Source organism: Mauremys reevesii, linkage group 11 (genome assembly GCF_016161935.1).
Source record: "Mauremys reevesii isolate NIE-2019 linkage group 11, ASM1616193v1, whole genome shotgun sequence".
Lineage (NCBI taxonomy): Eukaryota > Metazoa > Chordata > Testudines > Geoemydidae > Mauremys > Mauremys reevesii.
In genome coordinates, this window is record NC_052633.1 from 69,126,341 (window position 1) to 69,150,648 (window position 24,308).

At 42.3% G+C, this 24,308-nt stretch overlaps 1 protein-coding gene and 1 long non-coding RNA gene across 7 annotated transcripts in view; one reads left to right on the plus strand and one right to left on the minus strand.

Annotated features, from left to right (window-relative positions):
• The window catches only part of PTPN4 (protein tyrosine phosphatase non-receptor type 4), a 302,113-nt gene that overhangs the window by 78,295 nt on the left and 199,510 nt on the right, over positions 1-24,308 (minus strand). For all 6 annotated transcript variants that reach the window (XR_005586213.1, XR_005586214.1, XM_039494797.1 and 3 more), the window contains one exon: positions 4,410-4,594. Coding sequence is in view for 4 of the 6 variants with exons in the window: in XM_039494797.1 (XP_039350731.1) it covers positions 4,410-4,594 (185 nt within the window). In the remaining 2 variants the exon portion in view is untranslated. The remainder of the gene's footprint in view (positions 1-4,409; positions 4,595-24,308) is intronic.
• LOC120374709 lies at positions 13,846-15,083 on the plus strand. Its single transcript, XR_005586216.1, has 2 exons — positions 13,846-14,218; positions 14,782-15,083. It is a non-coding gene; the product is annotated as an uncharacterized LOC120374709 (long non-coding RNA).

Below are 24,308 nucleotides of genomic sequence, written 5' to 3' on the forward strand. Positions count from 1 at the left end.
CCCCCCCACCCAAAAAAAACCAACAAAAAAAACCCAACAATGGGGAGGAGCCCTCTTAGTATGGCTCTCGCCTCTCCTCCATGGAGGATGCAGTACTGCACACTCCCATGCATCACCCCTTACTAGTCCAGTCCCATGGTTTTCTTCATCAAAGGTCAACAATTGTACTAACGTGCAGTTGTTTGGTGATAGAGACTGGAGTGAAATCAAACAACCAATCGTCAATGGTAAGGAAACCAAGGTTCATATCTAGGTCACCAGTGGTGAAGGGTATCCTTATGTACCATCAGCCACGTTCATATATGTGTCAGATTTGTACTTACAGTATAAGCCAGCACCTGCTCAATTTTAGAAAATGGGAGTGCTTCACCACTTGCATCCTTCCAAAAAACAGTTGTTCACAGTAATTGGGTCAGATCATCAGTTGGTGTAAAACAGCTTTAATGGAGCTATACTAACTTACATCACCTGAGGCTATGACCCTTACACTGTATGGACAAGTGCATTTTCACAGGCTGGGCAGCTCACACTTTTACTATTCTACACTGCCACCCCCCCGCCATAACCCAAAATAAAGATTTTTTTTAAACCCACACCCATTTTACTACCCAAGGAAGTTATCTAGAGGTAATTTCTTTCCTGAACTCCCACCCCTTTTGGGGAGAAAGTATTCTCTATGCCTGAAAAACACAAGATCTCCACCCCATCTCCATTATGTCACTACTCAACTCACTCTTCCCCAAACCAGGTCCCTATTGCAGTCACAATACTTCTAGGAGAAATGAACTTTAGAAGATTCCTTTCAGAGTATCAGAGGTCAGTTAAGAAAAAAATGGTCCCTTCTGCATTTACCAACCACTCTGCCCTAACCTGCCTATCTCATCCACTTGCTATATCATGTCCTTTAGATTGTAAACTTTTGGGGGCAGGGATTATCATATATTTCTACCACGTTTGTCCTCTAGGTAAGGGGTTCTCAACCTCCTTCTGAGGCGCCCCCCCCGGACGACATGCTATAAAAACTCCACAGCCCAGCTGTGCCACAACAACTCTTTTTCTGTATATCCAGTAGATTAAAAGCCAGAGCTGACATTAAGGGGTAGCAAGCAGGACAATTGCCTGGGACCCCACACCTCAGACGGCCCACAAAGCTAAGTTGTTCACGCTTCGGCTTCAGCCCAGGGCAGTGGGGCTTGGGCTTCAGCAGATGGAAGTATTCTATTTTTATCCCATTTGTGGATCTTTCAGCAGTTTGCTTGGATAGAAGCATACAAAAGTCACATCATGTTTTTAGTAATGAAAACCTTTATTCGATTCAACTGGAAAGTTGTGTCACTGACAATATTTGCTGTTATCCTTTTATGTCATATGATTTAGGACTGCCTACCTATCCGGTTTCAGTGCTCCACCGGTAAAGATGTACTTTGAGGCCTTGAGAATTAGGGACCACATCCTTGAACTAAGAGAGCCCAATTTTCAGGACTGCCACTTGTGGTCATGAAATGTGTTTTTGCAAATGTATATTCATTTGCTTAAAATATCCTTTTTGTAGGCTGAGAGCATGTGATGAAAATTTAAAATCTGGCTTTTAATATTTATGGAAACATTCAAACAGGAAAGGAAGGAGACAGATGAGAAAGTTACTCACCTTGCAGTAACTGAGGTTCTTAGAGATGTGTCCCCCTGTGGGTGCTCCATTGATCAGACATCTTCAGTAGCAGTGCCTGGTTGGGACGCATGCGCTCAGCTGCTGTCTCGCGGCATCATTAGGGTCTGCCTGAGCGCGCGCGTCCCGCACCCCTCTCGGTTCCTTCTCTACTGTAGAGTTGTCTGATTAGTACTCCAAAGCAGAGGGGAGGAGAGCGGATAGTGGAGCACCCACAGGGACACACATCTCTAAGAACCTCAGTTACTGCAAGGTGAGTAACTTTCTCTTCAAGTGCTGTCCCTGTGGGTGCTCCACTCCAGGTGAATGTGAAGCAGTACCCACTATGCTTGGTGGGATTTTGGAGTTGCATGAGGGACAACGGTAGATAGTACCATATGGACGACTATGGTGTCTGCCATGGTATCCGGTGTGATAGCATAACGTTTGGCAAATGTGTGGTCAGATGTCCAAGTGGCCGCCTTGCATATGTCTGCAATAGGCACGTTGTGGAGGAAGGCAATGGATGTTGATATGAATGAGTCCTAACATTCTCTGGTGGTTGAACATTCTGGGTCTGATAGCAGGACCTGATGCTATCCGAGATCCACTTGGAGAGACTTTGCTTAGAGATAGCCTCACCATTTGATCTCTCAGTAGTAGAAACAAATAGCCTAGGGGATTTACTAAATGGTTTAATTCTGTCAATTTACGTGCCAGATATGCTAAACATTCATATGCCCCGCATGCTTCGGCTACCATTCCAGAGGACATGCCTCCATGCTGATGTTGGGTTCTGCTCGATAACAATCCAAAGCAGCGCATACATGTTCATTTTCATCATCATCTGAGCCAGCAGAAGGTTGATTTTCTTTTTTGGTGGTTCAGGTTCCGTAGTTTCTGCATTAGAGTGTTGCTCTTTTAGGACTTCTGAAAGCATGTTCCACACCTCGTCCCTCTCAGATTTTGGAAGGCACTTCAGATTCTTAACCCTTAGGTCGAGTGCTGTAGCTATCTTTAGAAATCTCACACTTGTACCTTCTTTGCACTTTGTGAAAGTGTTCTTAAAACGAACATGTGTTGAGTCATCATCCAGGACTGCAATAACATGAAATATATGGCAGAATGCGGGTAAAACAGAGCAGGAGACATACAATTGTCCCCCAAGGAGTTGAGTCACAAATATAATTAATGCATTTTTTTTTAAAACAAGTGTCATCAGCATGGAAGCATGTCCTCTGGAATGGTGGCCAAAGCATGAAGGGGCATACGAATATTTAGCATGTCTGGCATGTAAATACCTTGCAATGCCGGCTACAAAAGTGCCATGAGAACGTCTGTTCTCACTTTCAGGTGACATTGTAAATAAGAAGCGGGAAGCATTACCTCCCATAAATGTAAACAAACTTGTTTCTCTTAGCGACTGGCTGAACAAAAAGTAGGACTGAGTGGACTTCTAGGCTTTAAAGTTCTACTTTGTTTTGGTTTTGAGTGCAGTTACGTAATAAAAAAAATAATCCACATTTGTAAGTTGCACTTTCAGGATAGAGAGATTGGTACTTGTATGAGGTGAACTGAAAAATACAACTTCTTTTGTTCATTATTTTTACAGTGCAAATATTTGTAATCAAAATAATATAAAGTGAACACTGTATACTTTGTATTGTGTTGTAACTGAAATCAATATATCTGAAAATGTAGAAAAACATCCAAAAATATTTAATACATTTCAACTGGTATTTTATTAACAGTGCAATTAAAACCATGATTGTGATTAATTTTTTAATTGTGATTAATTTTTTGAGTTAACCACATGAGTTAACTTCGATTAATCGACAGCCCTAATTTCAACACAATCACAGTTAATTACGAGATAAAATCCATTTGCTTTAAGACAGGACATGCGGCGCAACCATTCTGAGCATCCATTTTAGCCTCAGAACAACTCCCTCAGAAGTCAACAGCTCTCATGATCTAGCCATATGTTAAGAGAGCCGCAGTGAGACACAGCTTTTCAGCACTGGGCTGGTCAAACTCAAACAAGCCATCACTGACATAGCTATAAACTAAAGAGAGAGGTGAGTGGCAGCAGTCACCATTGTCAGTCCTGTTGGCAAACAAGCACTCACAAATGATCTTCAGCTCTTTAGGCTGCCCTGTATTTTTAAAAAGAGACACCACACGCAATCAAATATATTATTTAAGGTTCTTTATGCAAGCTTATCAGAGAAGTCAGCATTCAGATTTTTAAGGATGTGAATTTTCAATAGGCTGGTACATGCCAACAGCGATCTGTCTACATATATATATCAAGTAGAAAGCTGCTGAATGAAAAGGTTGCAGAATTTCAAAAACTATCCTCATTTCCCTGCACATCACTCCCATTAGCTGAGTTACACCAAGGGGTTTAACTTCTCCCTCAATGTGCATGCACAGGACTGAAAAGGAAATATGAATCACCCCAAATGCTACTAAGCATCTCTCCATCTAAGCTAGACCTACCTCAGTATGCCACCACACACTAGCACAGTGAAAAACATTCAATATTTACAGCACAATGATACCTCTATGAACATGTTAACTGACAGCACTGACTAACCACTACATTATCCTTTCAGCACCTATTTATAATCAGAGGCTAATAGATCTGGGTTGGTTGCTATGACAAACAGGCATATCTTTATCCAGCTCATAGAAAATAAAGAACTCAATCTGACTGATGCAAGTCAATAGTGTTTAAAAGGCAGCTGTGTCTCTCTCATACCGGTAAGTCCACACTGACATCAGTTCCATCCAGCAACGATACTCGACAAGTGATGATGGATTTTGCATCTCCAGCCGCAGGGATGTGGGTTGCAGCTCTTTGGGCCTCTCTTAGCCGCTCCTTCTCCACATGCTTGCGCATAGACCGACGCCCCAGAGTTCGTCGAAAGAAACGTAACATCTTCGCTATGGAGCCCCAAGGCAAAGAAAGGACAGATGTTAACGTTTCAAGAAAGTGAAAGAACCTAAGGCAGCAGTTAATGAAGCCTGCGATTTTCCAGAGGGCCTAAGGGAATTAGGGACTCAAAGTCAATTGAATTGTTTAGGGATCTGAGTGCTTAATTCCTTTCAGCTCCTTAAAAAATCCCAACTATAAGCCTCAGTGAAACACTGAATGGGATTCAGGGATTGGTTCCCAGCACCATATTAAGACAACTCAGGTGCTTAAAGTAACATATTTTAGGAAGATCCAATGACTCCTTATTCAGATCTCACACAGTTAACAGTGAGCTTATACCCATGGCGGTCAAACTCCTCCATGTCCCTAAATTAGTTAGTCACGCTTTCTCCCAGGCTACTTTCCTGATTGATATGCTCCCCTTTTCATATGGAACAAGTTACAAACAGTTCTTCATAATACTCTTTGGATTTTGCACAAAATCCAATTTATAAACAAATCAAACGATTTTTACACATTTAGTCCCTTTCAGTCACAGAAAAGCTGATTTAGGTGGACGAGTGCCTGTGTCTTTTGAGCTGGTAAACCTACCCAGGCTGCAAGTTCCTATCTAAACTACAAATACAATCCCAACAGTCCCCTAAATTAGTTCCAAGCTTGGGCCTCTATCCTGTAGGCTGATCTGCATAGGTGGAAGCCTGTACCTTAGAGCACAGGCCCGCTGACTTCAATTATTCTCTATGCACGGATTCAATAGTTTGGAACCAGGGAATCTAAAAGCTGATCCAGTTTGTAGTATGATCTGGACCTTAATCACATGAAAGGTGTAAGCTGGTTATTAAACACAGGTAATAGCCAGCCTACATTACAAAGTGAAAACATGTTTGTAACCAGTTCATGTGATGCCTCCTCTGCAGCCAGGTTCCATAGCATTTGTAATGCACAGGAGGCCCAGGACTCTGCTATTGGGAAGGTTGGTCACCCCAAGAAAGTGGTTTAAACTGTGCTATGACAAGCACCAGGAAATTTGTGCCTTGCATGAATCACACTTGAGTCAAAACAAGCTGGTTCCCTGTAAGTTTCAACCTTAATCACAACACAAAAGGAAAAAAACACCACATGTATCTTCCCTCTTCTGTCTGGACTTGCCTGCCACATGCTATCACGGTACAAGTCAAATTCCTGTAAGGTTAACTAAGACCAACAGCAAGAGACTTAAAAAAAAAAAAAAAAAAAGACAAATATGACTTCCGTCATAAACCCACAATAATATCCACTCCCATTCATAATATAATCCAGTAACATCTGCTGCCATTCATAACGTCTGTTTTACTGAAACCAGTAGACTAGAAGGATGAGGCCTATGCATCATTTAATTAAAATGAAAAATATATCATTTAAAGGGGCAGAGTCAGAAAACCTAACTAAGAAGCTATACAGAAAATGGCAAGCTGAACATCAATTCATTTCTGTCTCCTGCCCCAGCCCTGTCTCCTCTTTGTCTTCTCCCCACCCCAAAAAAACAGTAGCAGAATTTACGGATACCCACTGCAGTTCAGTATTTAAACAGGACTGTGGGAAGCCACATGCTGTTCACAGACACATCCAACAGGTTGCTTGCAAGGAGCTGCTGAGCAGCTCAGGCTTCCCCTTGCCCTCCCCCACAATACTCACGCTTGGCAAATCCGCCCAGAAAAGAGCAACTGAAGAGGAAGATACACACAAAACAAAAAAACAGCGCACAAAACTATTTTGCCTCACAATCTGGACTGTTCCAGTAATTACTAGCTTTAACAGATTCCTGTGTACGACAGCTGCCTACAAAAGATAGCTCTGTTGCTTAGAAAACAAATACATATAGCTTCTTACCCTATCTGGTGCCATGAAAATACCATTCAATCACCTTTAAATAACACTTGAACCGCTTAAAACTAGAGAATGAATAATCAAGAACAAGACATGCAATAAAACTACAAAAAGCATGTGGCCTGCCTGGATTTTCAGAGGAGAAAGTTGATGCACTTATGCCCCTTATACAGCAGACAGTCACAGACATTTCTAGCTCCACCCAAGAGTTTAAATACACACACAAAAAAACCCAGGGCAGCAGGCTCTGAGCCTGGGTCAACTGACTCCTGCTTACGCTGTGGGGCTAGAAATTGCAATGTAGACATCGGGCCTTGAGCTGGGTCCGGGGCACCAGCCTGAACCCAAACATCTGCACTGCTATTTCTAGCCCTGCAGCATGAGCGCTGAGACTCTCTGTCACCGGAGATTTGGGGTTTTTTTTTGGCTGTGTAGACACCTAGTGTCACACCTCGGCGGAGATGGGATTGTTACCTCCCTCCCTTGGCTACACAATGAACGCGAGTCCCAGAGGGGGACGAGGGAAGAGGTCTTGACTGCACAGACCAGGGTGAACAGGATCTTCTATGGGGCTGAGCGGTTCTGAGCCTCCTTCGTGCTGCCCCCCGTTTTGTACCGAGACTCTCCCCGCGCCTCCAGTGCGGTCAGGCGGGTAGGGCCAGGCTGAGCGGCCCTGACCCAACCAGCCGAGACCGGGGCAGACCCGCTTCCCTTGTTCCCGGGACGGGCCGGGCCGGGAGGGGAACCTCTGTCTCGCTCCCTCTCAGCCCCTTTGCAGGGTCCTTCGCGCAGCCACCAGAGGCAGAGCCGCGACCAGGGCACGAGCCGCGCGGGGTGGGGGGTGCCCACGCGGCTGGAGTCCCCGCACAACGGAGGGGGGCGGCGTGGGGGAGGGGCTCGCCCCCACACTACACCACGCGGGGGGGGGGGTGCCCACGCGGCTGGAGTCCCCGCACAACGGGGGGGGGGGCGGCACGGGGGGGAGGGGCTCGCCCCCACACTACACCACGCGGGGGTTGCCCTGACAGACCCCCCCCGCCTGCCGGGGCCCGCGGGGACCCCCGGCTCAGGGGACCCCCAGCAGCTCCCCTCCCCTCTCACCTGCTGCCCCGCTCCGGAGCGGAGGCGGCCCCGGCTGCTGCAGTGGGAGGCGGCTCCGGCGGCGGCCGCTCAGGATCGGAGGGCGGAGACTGGGGCGGTTTCGGGGGCGGGCACAGAACCGGCCGGCGGGCCAAAAATGGCCGCTCGGCACCGGGAGGACCCTGCCCTGCCCCGCCTCCCCTTAAAGGGGCAGTGCCGCCCGCCAGAGATCCTGCACGGGGCCATCTCCCCTTAAAGGGGCAATGCCACACGCCTAAGAGCCTGCACAGGGCCACCTCCCCTTAAAGGGGCAGTGCCACGCGCCAGAGAGCCTACACGGGGCCACCTCCCCTTCAAGGGGCAGTGCCACACGCCTAAGAGCCTGCACAGGGCCACCTCTCCTTAAAGGGGCAATGCCACCTGCCACAGAGCCTACACGGTGGTTCTGGTGCCCTCCGAGCAGGACAGTGCCACCAGCCCAAGTCCCCACAGAGAGGCAGGAGCAGTTCCAGTAGGGCTGGGGAGGGAGACTGGAGGAGCAGGGGAAACTCCCCTTTAAGTGAAGGAGCCCTCCCCTTTGGGCCACGATCCGCACTTGCAACCAAAGTCTGAGAGCCGGAAATGCTCCCCCTACTTTAGACTCCTGTTAACTCTGAAGCCTAATTAGGACACTTTTACAGTTGACATGTCATGGAAGCTCCCCAGTGCACCTCCCACATCTCTCCCCACCCTCCAGCCCCTCCCTGGTGGCAATGATAGTGAAACTCACCCCTGTTCCTACCCCTCTGACTAGCAAAGGCACAGGAGCAGCCTGAACAAAGTTCTCTAGGCTCAGTTAAACAGTGATTACAGGAGTGACAGTATGCAGCACTGCCAACCCCAGCTATTCAAAAACTATGAGTCAGGCTCCAAAAACCATGAGATTTTTTTTAAAAAAAAGGAAAGAATGTTTTAACTTACCTTCTGCTTCTTGAGTCTTTAAGATTCACTCTGGTCACATGTTCTAGTTTTTCCCCCCTCTACCCAGAGGTTTAGACACTTAGTTTAAAGAAAATAAAATAAAGCTGAGATTCTCACATATTTATGTCTCTCAGAAGATAGCAACACTGATAGGGGGATGGGTACAGCACATCTTCCCTCCTCCCACTATCTAGGTAAGCAGTCCTCCCTCCTCCTCTGCTGCTCCCCCCTCCAGTTCAAACGACTTTAAACATTGGCTGACCATTTTAGGAAAGACTTAAAGTTACCCACGTTTAAGGATAAGATTATGTCACGGAGGTCACGGAAGTCACAGATTCTGTGAATTTCAGTGACCTCTGTGACATTTTCTGCTTCAGCAGATTTCAGGGGGCATTCAGAGCTATCAGCCACCATGGGCAACCGGGGGTTGGGGGAACCTAGAGCTCTGAGCCACTGTGGGGGACAGGGGGACCCCAGGGCCCCAAGCCACCATGGGAGGACTGCAGAGCTCTGAGCTGCCTCAGCGGTGGGTGCTGAACTCCCTCCTCTCTTCTCTCCCCCCCACACCCCCCCCCCGGCACGGACTTCAGTCATCCCCATCATGCCATGGGCTTCCGTGAATTTTCATTTATTGCCTGTGACCTGTCTGTGACTTTCACTAAAAATAGCCATGACAAAATCTTAATCTTACCTATGTGGAATGCAGCAAAGTGTAGGGAAAATACCCTTCCCATCCCACCTGACCCCTCTACTTTCCTCTCATTAAAGGAGTGATGCCATTTGTGGAGGATAATCAGCACCCAAGAGAGCAACATTCCTCACATCAGAGGAAGAGGGGCCTCTGTTCTCCCTTAAGAACCCAATATCACTAAAGGTCATGGTGTACAATGGGCCACAGATCCTAATAAAAGACTGCTGACCATAAGCAGGGGGTTTAGAGTATGAACAATTATGAGCTGATTGATTTATAAGTGCAGTGTCAGTCATATGTTGGCTATGGAGAGATTTACTGATAAAAAAGGTCTGTCCTGAGTCTGGTACTATTTTCATTAATGCCTTGGATAATGGAGAAGAGAGTATGCTTATAACATTGGTGGATGACATGAAACGAGGAGGGGTTGCAAGTGCTTTGGAGGCCAGGATTATAATTCAAAATGACCCTAATAAATTGGAGAATTGGTCTGAAATCAGTAAAATGAAATTCAACAAAGACAAGTGCAAAATACTGCACATAGAAAGGAAAAAATCCAATGCACAAATACAAAATGAGAATAACTGGCTAGGCACTACTACTGCAAGAAGCATCTGGACCACAAATTAAATATGAGAGAACACGGTGATGCGGTTTCAAAAAAGCTAATATTCTGGGATGGATTAACAGGAATGTTATGTGTAGGACATGGGAGGATACTGGTGAGGCTGGAGAACTGTGTCCAGTTTTGGGCACTACACTTTGGGAAAGAAGTATGACAAGTAATCAGCTTAATCTGCAGCAAGGGGGATTTAAAATAGATATTAGGAAAAAATGTCTAACTATGAGATAGTTAAGTTCTGGCGTATGTTTCCAAGGGAGGCTATGGAATCCCCATCATTGGAGGTTTTTAGAGGTTCTCAAACTTCATTGCACCGTGACCCCCTCTGACAACAAAAATTACTACATGACCCCAGGATGGGGGGACAGAAGGTATATTCTCCATTTATGCTCTACATAAGGACACAAACATTCTAATTGTTAGCCAACATATTATGCATATGCATCAGGATGTATTACACACACATTATGCAACATATGAATGTTGGGTAATCCTGCTAATTGTATACTGTGAATTGGGAACCAGAAAATACTTGGAATAAAATCCCTTTCCTCTGTACTCACTGGAAGACACCACGGGAAGTCGATCTAAGTACGTCAACTTCAGCTACTGAAGTTATTTAACTTAGATCGATCACCCACCTGAGTGTAGACGAGGCCTCTGTCTGTGTATAACAAAATAACTTTTAATAAAAGGGAAAAGGAACCAAGCAGTAGTTTGGGAAAAGACCAAAACCACGTTCAAAAGCATGTAACCATAAGCAAAATCCAGACCACACAGTGCCCTGTGCCTCAGTTTCCCACCTTGTGGTAGGAAGGTCCAATGAACAAATGTCCCTTTAACACATCACTCCATAAAATGAGAAAAAAAATTCACAGTAAGCAAGAAAAGACAGAAAACTGTAGAACAGCAGACACCAAATGCTCCATCTGAAGCATCAGGTAGTTAAGAAGGAACTGAGTGGCAGCATAGAATATCAGGGTTGGAAGGGACCTCAGGAGGTATCTAGCCCAACCCCCTGCTCAAAGCAAGACCAACACCAACTAAATCCCCAAATGGTCCCCTCAAGGATTGAACTCACAACCCTGGGTTTAGCAGGCCAATGCTTGAACCACTGCGCTATCCCCTCCCTGTATGCCCTCATATGGGAGCACAAATTGCTGCTCTGCACAGGCATGGACTGATGGACACTGTTTTATAGTCTTCATCAAAAGTTCACAGGCACTGCACATCCTTCAGTGGAGCATTCATAAGGACATACATGCAAAGAAGAACAGGAGAATTCTAACCCAAGAGCCATTTAAGTACCACGCCTTGAGCCGGAGAGTGTTCAGGCTGAGGTGACAAATGTTTCCCGAGTCCTGAAGGAGGAGGCTGGGAGTCACAGGAGATTGCTGGCCTGCCAGGAGAGGCAAGGCAGATATGGAAATCACACCTGTCTCGGCGAGGTTGGCGCAATCAAGATTATTGTAGTTTTGTCCCATCTGATTTTGTTGAGGATTAGTTGCATTGGAGAGAAGGCATACAGGAGACACTTTATCCAGGAAAGGAAAAAAGGCATCCCCAAGGGAATGGCGCCTGAGGTGTCCCTTAAGCAGAATTTTGCACATTTCTCATGGCAGCGGTGGCCAAAAGGTTTATGTACAGAAAACCCTGAGTAAGGAATATCTGTGCACATGTGGATGTGCTGAGATCCCAACTCATGATCCTGAGTGAATTGTCTGTGGAGGGCGTCAGCTATGGTGTTTTGAAGACCAGGCAAATAAACTGTTCAGATTCACAGAATTCAAAGCAGAAGGGGCCACCAGATCATCTAGTCTGATCTCCTGTAGATCACAGGCCACCATCACCACACAGTACTCATCTGCTAAACCCATCTGAAATTGAACCAAAGTATTTCAGCCCCCAAGGAAACTAGATTTTTATGTGCCACAGAGAATAGGTGGCCCCTGCAATGGTAGGGAAATGATTAAACGATATATATCCAGAAATACCTTGGCAAGTGACCAATACCCACATGCTGCTGAGGAAGGCAAAAAAAAAAAAACCTAAAAACAAGTTCACTGCCAATCTGACCCCACATTATGACGATCAGTTAGATCCTGAGCATGTAAACAAGAACCAGCTAGCCAAGCACCAGAGAGAGAGAATACTTGGTGCCATGTCACAGCCCTGGCCCATCCCATCTAATGTCCCATGTCCTGTTGCGGCCACCCCCCATGCTTCAGAGAAAGGACATTAAAACTAAAACCACAATACATTGGCAGGAGGGAAAATCGTTTCCTGACTCCTGCCAGTGGTGAGCTGAAACCCTGAAGCATAAGCTTTTAGGACTGTAAGACATAAACCAGAAGTGGGTCCAAGGGCGGCTGAGCCCTGCCTGCTACCATCACAAACAACCCAGTCATACAACCTTCTTCTAATTTCCAACCTGAATTTGTTCATGGCCAGTTTATATCCATTTGTTCTTGCGCCAACATTGTCCTTCAGCTGAAATAGCTCATCATCCTTCCTGATGTATTTATAGACAGCAATCATACCCCTTCTCAGCCTTTTTTTTTTGCTACTAAACAAACCTAGTTCTTCCAGTCTCCTAAGAAAGGCCCTCCATTCCCCGATCATCCTAGTAGCTCTTCTTTGCACCTTTTCCAGTTTAAATTAATCTTTTTTTAAACTTGGGTGACCTGAATTGAACATAGTATTCCAAATTAGGTTTTACCAGTGCCTTATACAGTGGCAATAATACTTCTTTATCCCTAAGGGAAATGCATCACCTGATACATCCTAGAATCACATTTGTCTTTTTACTCGGCCAAATCACATTGGTGGCTCATAGTCATCTTGATCAACCCACACACCCAAGTCTCTCTCCTCTGTCACTTCCAACTGACGAGTCCCCAATTTGTAGCAGAAATTCTTAAGATTAGATTCTGGGAAATTATACAGTTCCCCTGATGAGAGTGCATTAAGCTCTAAGTTTTTCTTGCACCTCAGATATGGCAATTTCCATGTCTAGGCATTTATTTCCATCACCCCTTTTGCTTTCATGCATATGATCATCCTTAGTGAACACCGAGGCAAAGTATTCATTTAGTTTTTGGGCCATACCTAGATTATCTTTCATTTTCTTCCCATCCACACTGCACAGTGGCCCAACCTCATCCTTCCTTATTTTCTCTTTATCTCTCTTTAAAAAACCCTCTTATTTATTTTAATTTCCTTGGCAAGAGCTAATTCAGCTCGACTTTTAGCAATTCTCACTTTTTTCCTATATTTTCTAACCTCCACAAGGTAGTTTTCTTTGTGATCAATCCCTTTTTCCATTTCCTATATTATTCACTCAGCTGGACCTGGAGCCTTTCCCCTACAAGTTTTTCCTCTTGCTTGGGATGCAAACTTCAGATAGTTTTTGTATAGTCGATTTAAAGAAATTCCAAGCACCTTCTACATTTAAGTCTTTGTGCTCTTCAGTACAGCTGACTTCTTTAACCAATTCCCTTAATTTCCCCAAGCCTGCCCTTTTGAAATACAAAATCATAGTTGATGACCTGGCTTTGATTATCCTTCCACTTAATTTAATCAGTCAGTCCAAGGTAATTTCCTACAATTATCTATTCTGTGATGTCCTTACTACTTACCAAAACCTAGTCTAAAATTGCATCACCTCTTGTTGATTCAGTGATAATCTGCTGTGGTGGGCTTCTCACCAGTTCCATACATCACCTGTCTTTGAGCTGAGGAAATGGGATCTCATTCCCCCTTGTCTATTTATGTAGTACGTAGTAGGAACTATTGTCATCCATTATACAGACGGACTGACCTAGCATGGGAAGGAAGTGCTGGCAAACTTATCTTACAGCTCTGCGCTCCAGAATGTTGATATGAAGGGTAGAATCCTGGGCAGACCATCTGCCCTGGATAAGTGTAGTACTGTAAATAGACTCCCCACCTTAGGAGGGATGCGTGCAAAACTATTGTGACAGTGGGAGGGAGGGGTTGAAGAGAACTCCTAAGCACACCTTGTCTAGATTCTTTCACCAGTTGAGGGAAACAGGTACATGGCTGGGGATGGAGAACAACTTGTTCAGAGTGTCTCTGTTGGGGGCACAAACTCTCTCTGAGCCAGTTTTGGGAACAAAGCAGTGGTAAGCGGGTGTATAGTGTGACAAAGGTAGACATTGCCACATGCTTGAGAAGTAAATAAGTAAATACTCGGAGGGCAGTAGAGAGTCTGAAAGGAAGGATTCGATACTGGTAAGTGGTCCTGACATACAACAAAGCATAGGAATCTCTTGTGACAGGGGTATATTGTGACATCAAAGCATGTGCCTTGAAGGTGAAGTAGTCCTCTGGATCCAGGGATGGAATGATAGCTACGATGTTACCATCTTGAACCTCTGCACCCTGACAAAGGTATTCAGCACTCTGAAATCTAGTACTGGCCTCCAGCCACCCTTGTTTTTTGGGAACCAGAAAGTACTTGGAATAAAATCCCTTTCCCTCTGTACTCACTGGGGACTGGTTTCACATCTCCTATGTGAATGAGGGAGAAAACCTCTCATCTCTGGAGAGGTTTGTGAAATGGATCCCTGAAAAGGGATGGGGGAGTATGGAGTGAAAATGGATGGAATAGCCCAATGTTATAACCTCAAAGATCATCTGTCAGAAGTAATCTGCTCCTATGTGTTGCAGAAATGGGAGAGATGATCCCCGAAAGGTGGAGGGAGGATGGGGAAGGATGGCGCAGCATCAGATCCAGGTCATGGGAGTGCTTGAGGCCCTCAACTAAGGCACCAACATGAATGCTTTGTAGATGATGTCTGCTGTGTCAAATCCAGGGGCAATGGTTGCAATAGTTTGGTCTCTGCATTATGAATTTCTTTTTAAGTGACTTCAACACCTCTGGTACCTGGAAAACTCAGCTGATCAGGATTTGTGAGCTGGCTGAGACTGACTAAACCTTCTCTTGTTTGCAGGCCTATCTACGCCTAGTGGTCAACCTGGAATCCTTCAGAGAATGCAGGGACTCATCTGTGGACTTATTGAATAATTTAAGCCCACCAAAGGGGAGGTTCTCTGTGGTGTTTTGGATTTCAGCAGAGTGTTGCAACCATGAGATTTAATGCATGACCACAGCTGTGGAGATGGAGTGTCAACTGCATTGAGAGAAGCTTGTAAATCTGTCCTCGCTAGAAGCTGTCCCTCTGCAATGAGGGCATAAAACTGCTCCCTATGCTTTTGAGGGAGATGTTAAATAAATTAACATTTGAACAGTTAATGCAGTTGTCCTTTTGCAAGAATCGCCTGATGATCAGCAATTCTGAATTGCAGGGTGGCAGGCAAGTAACTTTTATGTCCAAAGAGATCAAGGGACCAAAAGTCCTTATCAAACTGTGTAACCTTGGAATGGTATTTGCCTGTTGCATTCGCTTACTGAATCCATGACCAAGGAGTTAGGGGCTGGATGGGAAAATAAATTCTGAGTCCTTAGCCAGAACATACTTTTTATCTGCTCTCTTAGCTGTTGGGGGAGGGGGAACAGTGGCAGGAGTCTGCCAAATTGTCTTGGCAGGTTCTAACACCACCTTATTTAGCGAAAGGGCCACCTGTGCTGAAGATGGTACATGAAGAACCATCAAGAACTTATGCAGAGTCTCTTGTACTTCTTCTAACAGTTTTTGAAGAGCATCTGCTGCCCTTTTCATCAACTTCTGAAATTATTTGACATAATCTAACAGTAGAAGGAAGGGACATAATCACTTCATTCAGAGAGGATGATGAAATATTCATCTGAGGAGAAGCTTTGATCCTTGCTCCTCTTGCAATGGAAACTGCTGTGGGGGAACAGAGGGGATCTGGGAGTGCTGTACATGGCATTTCCTGAGAGCACTAGGTACTGTGGAAAACTGTTGGCAGTATGCAGCCCAAGGGTACCAATATGGCCAGTGGGAGGATGTTCATAAGGAAGTGGAAGAGGAATTAAGGATTGGTCATACCAAGGAGGTTGCTGAGGACAGGGCCGCACAAGCCTTGAAGTACCCATTGATAGCGCAGGTTCAGGAGATTTTGATCTAGAGAAGGATTGCAAGTGCCACACTTCAATGGGATGTGAGGAGAGGTGGTTGTTGCTGACCAAGAAGGCCAGAGATCAGGAGGTGCAGTTCTTGAATCCTGGGATCTTAGACATACTAATCACCTCATATGGAGGTATGGGAAGGCTTCTCCCCTGCCCCCCCCCGACTCCTAAAAACTACACTTAACTATAAAAAACGATCTAAAAACTGTTTATAAATAATTACAGTTAGACACAGAAGAAGCTATGCCAGCGCTGTGGACACTGAAGAAGTTCCATCACAGACCATAGGTGGTAGAAAAGAAATGGAGAGGTGGTTGGTCTACACTGCCCAGTATGCCTTTGATCTGGAGCATGAGGAGGAGAGGGGTGCAGGGACAGGCCAACGGACACTGCTAGCAAGAATCTTCTGGTCTTAGGTGCATGGAACACATGTGCACCTACAATGGAATATACATAGCAACCATCACTCAAAACAAAGTTCTTCTGTTGAGTGGTCTTCATGTCTGTTGCTAGAAAAGTGTATAAAGTTGCAAAGCAATCTCTGATGAGACACAGAGTCTTGTTAATACCAATTAGGATAGGTTTTTGGGCATGTCTCTCTGGAGACAGGGAGCTAGAGGCTAGGACAGAAGGATCCTTCAGGTGGTAACCCTAGGAACAAAGTAAGCACAGGAGGAAGCTTAGATTGAGGTTTGTATCTTGTTATTTAAGCAATGAAAGCAAATCCCAGAAAGGGGATGCGGTTCTGGATGCTAATTTAGTTTATCCTTTCTGTACTGAGTGTAAGGGATGTCTGCCTGCTCACAGTACACTATCAGGAAATACATGCACATTTTGAAAACTTGTACTGGAGGAAAAGGGTAAACCGAATACATTTAGAAACTAATCAACTTCACTTTTCTTTGCAGTTCGAAGATCATAAGTGCAGAGCAGTTGATGCATCATCTTTGCAAAAACACAATGCTTTCAGCTCACTTCCTAGTGGACAGGTGTACACACCACACAACTGCCACTGTATTTGCACCCACTGGTATGCCATCTCTCACAGAGGACAAAGATTGAAGCATTATGGACAATGACCTCCTACCACCAGGCCCCTTCAGTCGCTCCCAAGACTGAACGCCTTTCCACCTAATCCCTCTCACAATGTCCATTCTCCATCACCACTGACAATGTTACTGTTCTTATCTTCCAGTCTTGTAACATCAGTGACATCTAAATTCTCTCCTCTCCCATATCCAGCCTCTTGCTAACTCATGACACTTATTACTCTCACATATAATTAAAATCTGCTTTCCTCACTATATTCAATGCTCAAACCCTTTGTCCATGAGTTCAACTGTGATTACTCTTCCCCCTCCAGCCTTCTCACTCATCTCTCCCTAATCGTTTAAACAAAATATTGCCATTTAAAATTATCTCTTGCCACACCCCACTTCACTGAATGCCTTCAGCAGTGTTTCTTTTACTACATCAGATCCAACTTCAACTTCCCTACATCCATCTCAATGTGCTATAATGCTGTTCTCATTTTTCCCTAGTCCATTCTCCTGCTCAGAAGACTCCGCAGAGTCCTTTCCTGTTATAGATCCTTTCATCTTTTTCACTTGCTCTTGGCTTTGCACCTTCATTCGTATCAACCAATTTGCCTGGAACATTCTCCTACTTTTTGTCCACTTCATCACAAACTTCTATCAGGAATGGCCATTCTTCCCATCAATAATCTCTACACCCACCCAAATTTTGTCTATCAGGCTGTAAAGCTCGATAGAGCACTGACTGTTTTATTCTGAAAAACACAATCTTTTATATAAATGTATATAAAGGATTAATAATGGCAGAGGTGTGGTTCTCTCTAGTGTAAAGCTGAGGTACACTGTCAGGAAAACATGGAAGAAACTTGTGCCTTCACAGCTAATATCCTACTTGTTCTATAGACAGAAAACGTCACTTGTTAATTTAGCATCTTTTACTAGCATTCAGTTCACACACACAAAAACCCTCACCTACAGCAAAGCAGAACTGTAGTTATAGTAATACCATATAATGTTAAAAACCACAGAGTTTATGCAGGAATGGCATGAGAAAACCATGTGTACAGCAGATAAAAAAATCTCCCAAAAATTAAACTTTAAATTACTAAAGCACATCTTTATTTTGCAATTAAACAATTTAACTATATATTTTTCAAGTTTGTACCTAAACAACCATTTGCCAATTGAAATTAAATATATCCACAAAATATGTATAACAGCATTTATTTCACATAATAGAATGAAATTGTTCTTAAGACTAAAACAAGACTTCTTAAATGTTAACTAGCATATTTATCTTGGGAGCTGCTGGTATTCTGTAGAATGTTAGTGTATCATATTAATGGCAAGAATTTTTATTTTACCAGAATGAGGATACATAATGCTCTTTAAAGTATACAGTAGCTGCAGTGACAAAAGCTGAATTTCTTTTCACATTGTCCAGTGTTGACCAAATTCAAGTTTATTATTCAACTGAGCAACCTAGACGATGTGTTTTCTGAATAGGTTTATCTGATGAGCAACTGTACAAATTCATAGGCAAAAATCTACTTATGGGAAAAGCATATTTTAACATTAACAGAAAGATTTTAATAGAATTGGGCTAAACAGCAATGGAGCTATTCAACCTTGGGGGATGATCTACTTACACATTCATAGTCAATTGTTGAGCAGTATGAAACCCAATTGAAATCTGACATATGCAAAGCTGCAGCAGAAAATGCAAACTTATTACCCATAAGTGACTTGCAAATAAATACTGCCACCAATGATTGTGAATATGATCCAGACAAGATTTCCCCACTTTGTATTTTCACATATAGTATAGCACCTGTTACAGAAAAACACACAAGAATAGTTTTGCCAAATTCACTAGTTAAAACTAGATCACTGATAAGTGAACTACCTGAAATAAAGTTACATCTACATAATAGGAAATTAAAGTCTAGTTTCTCTTATTTGTTAAGATGATGTTATGGATTGTTACTGTGGAGCCCTAATATACTGAGATCATTGCACTGGGCTAGTTTTGGATATATTCTAATTAATAAACAGAGAACAAAACAGCTTAATGTAAACTGTGTTAATCCCTTCACTCATGTTTCAAGACTCTGCCTAGGAGTAAAGGGGTTACAACTTTTTAAAAACTGACTATTGTGCATTATCTACTTATCTTTAGTTATCAAAACTCAAAATAAGTTATAACACAAGTACAAAAATGAATTACCTGATTTTCAGGTTATTTACCTAATGTTAAAATAATGCTAAGCAGAAATACTTACAGTAAACATAGCTTATTTGTAGCTAGCTGAGAGAGAGAACACAGAGATGAATTCAAGAGTACCCTGCAGTTTATGTTTGCACCTTGTTTTTAGTACCAGACTTTAAATTATTATAACACAGTAGAACGGATATTAAAAATTGTCAAGACTTGTTATTTGATAGTGTCAGGGACACATAAGTAAGCCAAAACCGGTTAGAAAACTGTAAAGCATTTGTACCAGGGTGCCATCCAAATCAACTCTGTACAGAAATCAATTAAGCATCTCTCTCCAAGCCCATTACAATTTATTTTGTCCAATAGTTAAGTCAGTAGTAAAAGCATGTGATAAAGTGCTATTTGAAATTTAAGAAACTTAGAAAAAAAGGACCTTAAAATATTAAAACTTGCTAAATATGAAATAATGCAACAAACAAAAGTTGTCAGCCAAGGTCTGTGAAGCAAGAACTAATGCTGAGGAATACACAGAAGATATATTTTGGTTATTTTGTGTTCTTTCAACATCTAGCCCAAAAAAGCAAATAACCAGAACATTTGATTTTAAGGTGATGAAGCATCAACATATCCACAAATAATGTTTTAAAAGAACGCAATGATTCATTCCTCTCTAATTTCTCTCAACTCAGATCACAATGAGTGAAATTCACCAACCTGCAAAGGGTCAGCTTAAGGCCTATGCACCCATGTTGGAAAAGTCCTCTGAAGTGGTGCATGCATCTGTGCCAGCTCTGCACAGGGGGTGAATTTGACGTTTTATCTAACTAGCCACCTCTTCTTTGTAGACTGATAACCCAACAATTTCAGCTTTGGTTTGTAACCTTTGTGCGACAATAGATAGGATAAAATAAGTTTATTAAAGCAAATAAATCACTTTCCTCTCCTAGCACCTTCCCTATCACCATTAATATACTTTTCTTTGCAATTTCAACAAATGAAATGAGATGCTCCTTTACACAGCGGATATGTTTATTGAATTTTGGCATTGGACCCCAGCACTGATCTACAGCAACCTTTCAAAAGTGGTGTGCCGAGTCTTCATTTATTCACTCCGATTTAAAGTTTTGCTTACCAGTAATACATTTTAACATTTTTATAAGATCCCTTTCTATAAGTCTATATTATATAACTAAACTATTGTTGTATGTAAAGTAAATAAGGTTTTTAAAATGTTTAAGAAGCTTCATTTAAAATTAAATTAAAATGCAGAGCCCCCCTCGATGGCCAGGATCTTGCAGTGTGTCACTGAAAATCAGCTCGTGTGCTGCCTTTGGCACGCGTGCCATAGGTTGCCTACCCTGATCTACAGCACATGCAATGGGAAAAAAATAAACACACTCTACTGGTTAAAAAGGTTATTTTAAAAGAATGGTTTTAAGTGTTTAAAAGGAAAGTTGGGTACTGGAATTAGCAAGCCACAGATAAGCCGACATCGCTGTTCTGATGCAGTATAATGCATAGCAAATCAGAGACCTGGAATTTGTGATGCATGTGAGATTATGTTTGGTCACCGGTGACTTTAGGGGATAAAATTCCTGTCACTTATACAAAGTTTTGAGTAAACCAAATTTGAATGTGAGACCAGAATCCTCCCCAGACCAAGGCATGGGGCACCTGCAGAGCAGGTCTGCCGGCTCTCCAACAACTCATGGGCTGGATTTCCTACTCCCTACCTGGAGGTTTGTAGATGTTGGATCTATACAGTTTGCTGACCTACAGCCCACGCCCTTGCAATTTCCCTTCACCACTGAACACCGCCCATAGGTAATAATTGGAGATATACCAATCTTCTAGAACTGGAAGGGACCTCGAAAGGTCATTGAGTCCAGCCCCCTGTCTTCACTAGCAGGACCAATTTTTGCCCCAGATCCCTAAGTGGCCTCCTCAAGGATTGAACTCACAACTGTAGGTTTAGCAGGCCAATGCTCAAACCACTGAGCTATCCCTCCCCCCATGCTTCATATATACAGTAATAGCTGGAACAGCATGCAATTCTGCTCCACCGCATGCAGGGGGCTGCAGCATCTTCATGCATGACTATTTTCTGTCTCCCTGCATGTTGGAACTGCAGCAGTTCAGCTGCATTTTGGCCTTCCTTTGGGTTCTGCAAAGTTATCTGCTGACTTTCCATGGGAAGGTGCCAGTTGCATGGTTCCACAGCAGACCTTCTCTTGGTCTCTTCAACTACTTTTTGAATGTTTTGATGATAGAGGATGGCAGTGACTAAGAGGCTATCCTAAAGAAATGCTGTTGCAGAAGGAGACATGTAAATTACAGTAATTTCAAATTGTAATTTGTAGAAACTGGGAAGAAACATGACCTAGTGCTAACTGTAGTTCGCTGAATAATCAAGACTTTTGTTACTAGTGACTGGGGTAGAATATTTTAGAATAAAGAGCATAAAAGTAGTTAAGTTTTATTGCTTAAGAATATTGTATTATTTGAACACCAAATACCTTCAAATGCAATATAACTGAGTGCTGATAAAACACATTTAGCTGGCTTACCTAAAGTTACTTCTCAGAGTGATTGGCTGACATCTGCGTATGCTTCATAAAAAGTTATTTGTATATTACTTCATATTTAGCAAAAACAAAAAATCATGCTCCTTCCCTCCAAATACTCAAAAAATTCAAGAGCCCCAAATTTCTGCATTTAAAAGAAAACCCTTCAGCAAAGATACTTAAAATAATAAATGGCAGTTGCAGTTTTCAATCATGAAGCCAAAAAGAAACAAACAAAAAAAAATCTGTAACATTATACATTGGCACAAACTGTCATAATATTGCTGTTATTTACAACAAAAGCCACTTAATTTAAAAAAAACGCATTAGTATCATGGAAGTGTTACAATTTTTTTTTTTTTACATTTTTTTCCTTTTCTTCCCCTTCCACCCCAACTTTTATTTTAAACAAATGGTATGAAAATAATTATCCATAAAATCCCACAGTCATAACACTAAACACGCATAGGTCATTATGTCTGAAAGATACATTCATGTTTTGTACAGCATGAAACAGTTTTTTTTCTTTTGAGGCTAATACAGATCTTCATAACTCAAAGTAAAATATTTAGTAGTTTTGACTTTTTTCAGCCATAGAAAAATATTTTTAAGGCCATTTATACCACAATAGGTAGAAACATTATTTTTTTAACTAATGCTTTATGGTGCAAATAAGGCTTTGGTGCTTTTCAATGCTGCTCAACAAAGTCTTAATTATCACCATATATGTGCCTTTAGGGAAGCTTAAAAAAACCTAACACTTGCCTATAAACTTGTGTCCCTAATTTCAGCTAATATACTGATACTTTAGATTTTTTTTTCACTGCAGCTGATTACACTAAATCAGTTTAAGTCAATGGAGATGAAGACTTCTAAGAACTCTTATGTTCTTGTCTCTATCTAAAATCAATACAAAAGGACAGTAAATAATATACTCCACTCAGTTGTGGTATAAATGGATCTTGCAAACTCAAACTGCTTTGGCAACCTTACATAAGAATATTTAAATATGTAAAATACCAGTAGTATACAATGTTGCTATAAATTCTCTATTCCTCCTTTCCCTCAGTAAGAGTATGAAAAAGGGCAATGCCATTATTTTCACTTACAACTTGGCTATGAACATAAAATATCTTAATATAATAGATGTATATTTTAAAATTTAATTTTTTAGACGTTAAGTGCTTAGTTAAATTAGTAGGGCTGTCGATTAAATGCAGTTAACTCACGCGATTAACTAAAAAAATTAACTGATTAAAAAAATTAAATGCGATTAATTGCACTGTTAAACAATAGAATAATACATTTCAATTGGCAAATATTTTTGGATTTTTTCTACATTTTCAAATATATTGATTTCTATTACAACACAGAATCCAAAGTGTATAGTGCTCAGTTTATATTATTTTTATTACAAATATTTGCACTGTAAAAATGATAAAAGAAATACTATTTTTAATTCCCCTCATACAAGTACTGTAGTGCAATCTCTTTATTGTGAAAGTGTAACTTACAAATGTAGATTTTTTGTTACATAACTACACTTAAAAACAAAACAATGTAAAATTCTAGAGCCTAGAAGTCCACTCAGTCCTACTTCTTGTTCAGCCAATTGCTAAGACAAACAAGTTTGTTTACAAGAGAAACTGCTGACTGCTTATTTGCGTCACCTGAATGTGAGCACAGATGTTGGCCTGGCACTTTTATAGCCGGAGTTGCAAGGTATTTACATGCCAGATATGCTAAACATTCATATGCCCCTTCATGCTTCGGTCACCATTCTAGAGGACATGTTTCCATGCTGATGATACTTGTTAAAACAAATGTGACACTGAACTGCTTGGGGGAGAACTGTATGTCTCCTGTTCTGTTTTACTCACATTCTGCCATGTATTTCATGTCATAGCAGTCTTGGATGATGACCCAGCACATGTTCATTTTAAGAACACTTTCACTGCAGATTTGATCACACACAAAGAAGGTACCAATGTGAGATTTCTAAGGATAGATACAGCACTCAACCCAAGATTTAAGAAGCTGAAGTGCCTTCCAAAATCTGAGAGGGATGAGGTGTGGAGAATGCTTTCAGCTATCTTAAAAGAGCAACACTCAGATGCAGAAACTATCCAAACCCGAACCATCAAAAAAGAAAATCAACCTTCTGCTGGTGGCATCTGAATCAGATGATGAAAATGAACATGCATCGGTCTGCTCTGCTTTGGATTGTTATTGAGCAGAACCCGTCAACATGGACACATCTTCTGGCTGAAGCATGATGGGACAAATTAATCTTTAGCGCATCTTGCACGTAAATATCTTGCGATGCTGGGTACAACAGTGCCATATGGAAGCCTGTTCTCACTTTCAGGTGACACTGTAAACAAGACATGGGCACCATTACTTCCTGCAAATTGTAACCAAACTTGTTTGTCTGAGCAACTGGCTGAAGTAGGACTGACTGGACTTGTAGGTTCTAAAGTTTTACATTGTTTTGTTTTTGAATGCAGTTATATTTTGTACATAATTCTACATTTGTAAGTTCAACTTTCATTATAAAGAGATTGCAGTACGGTACTCATATTAGGTTGTAATAAAAAATAAATATAAAATG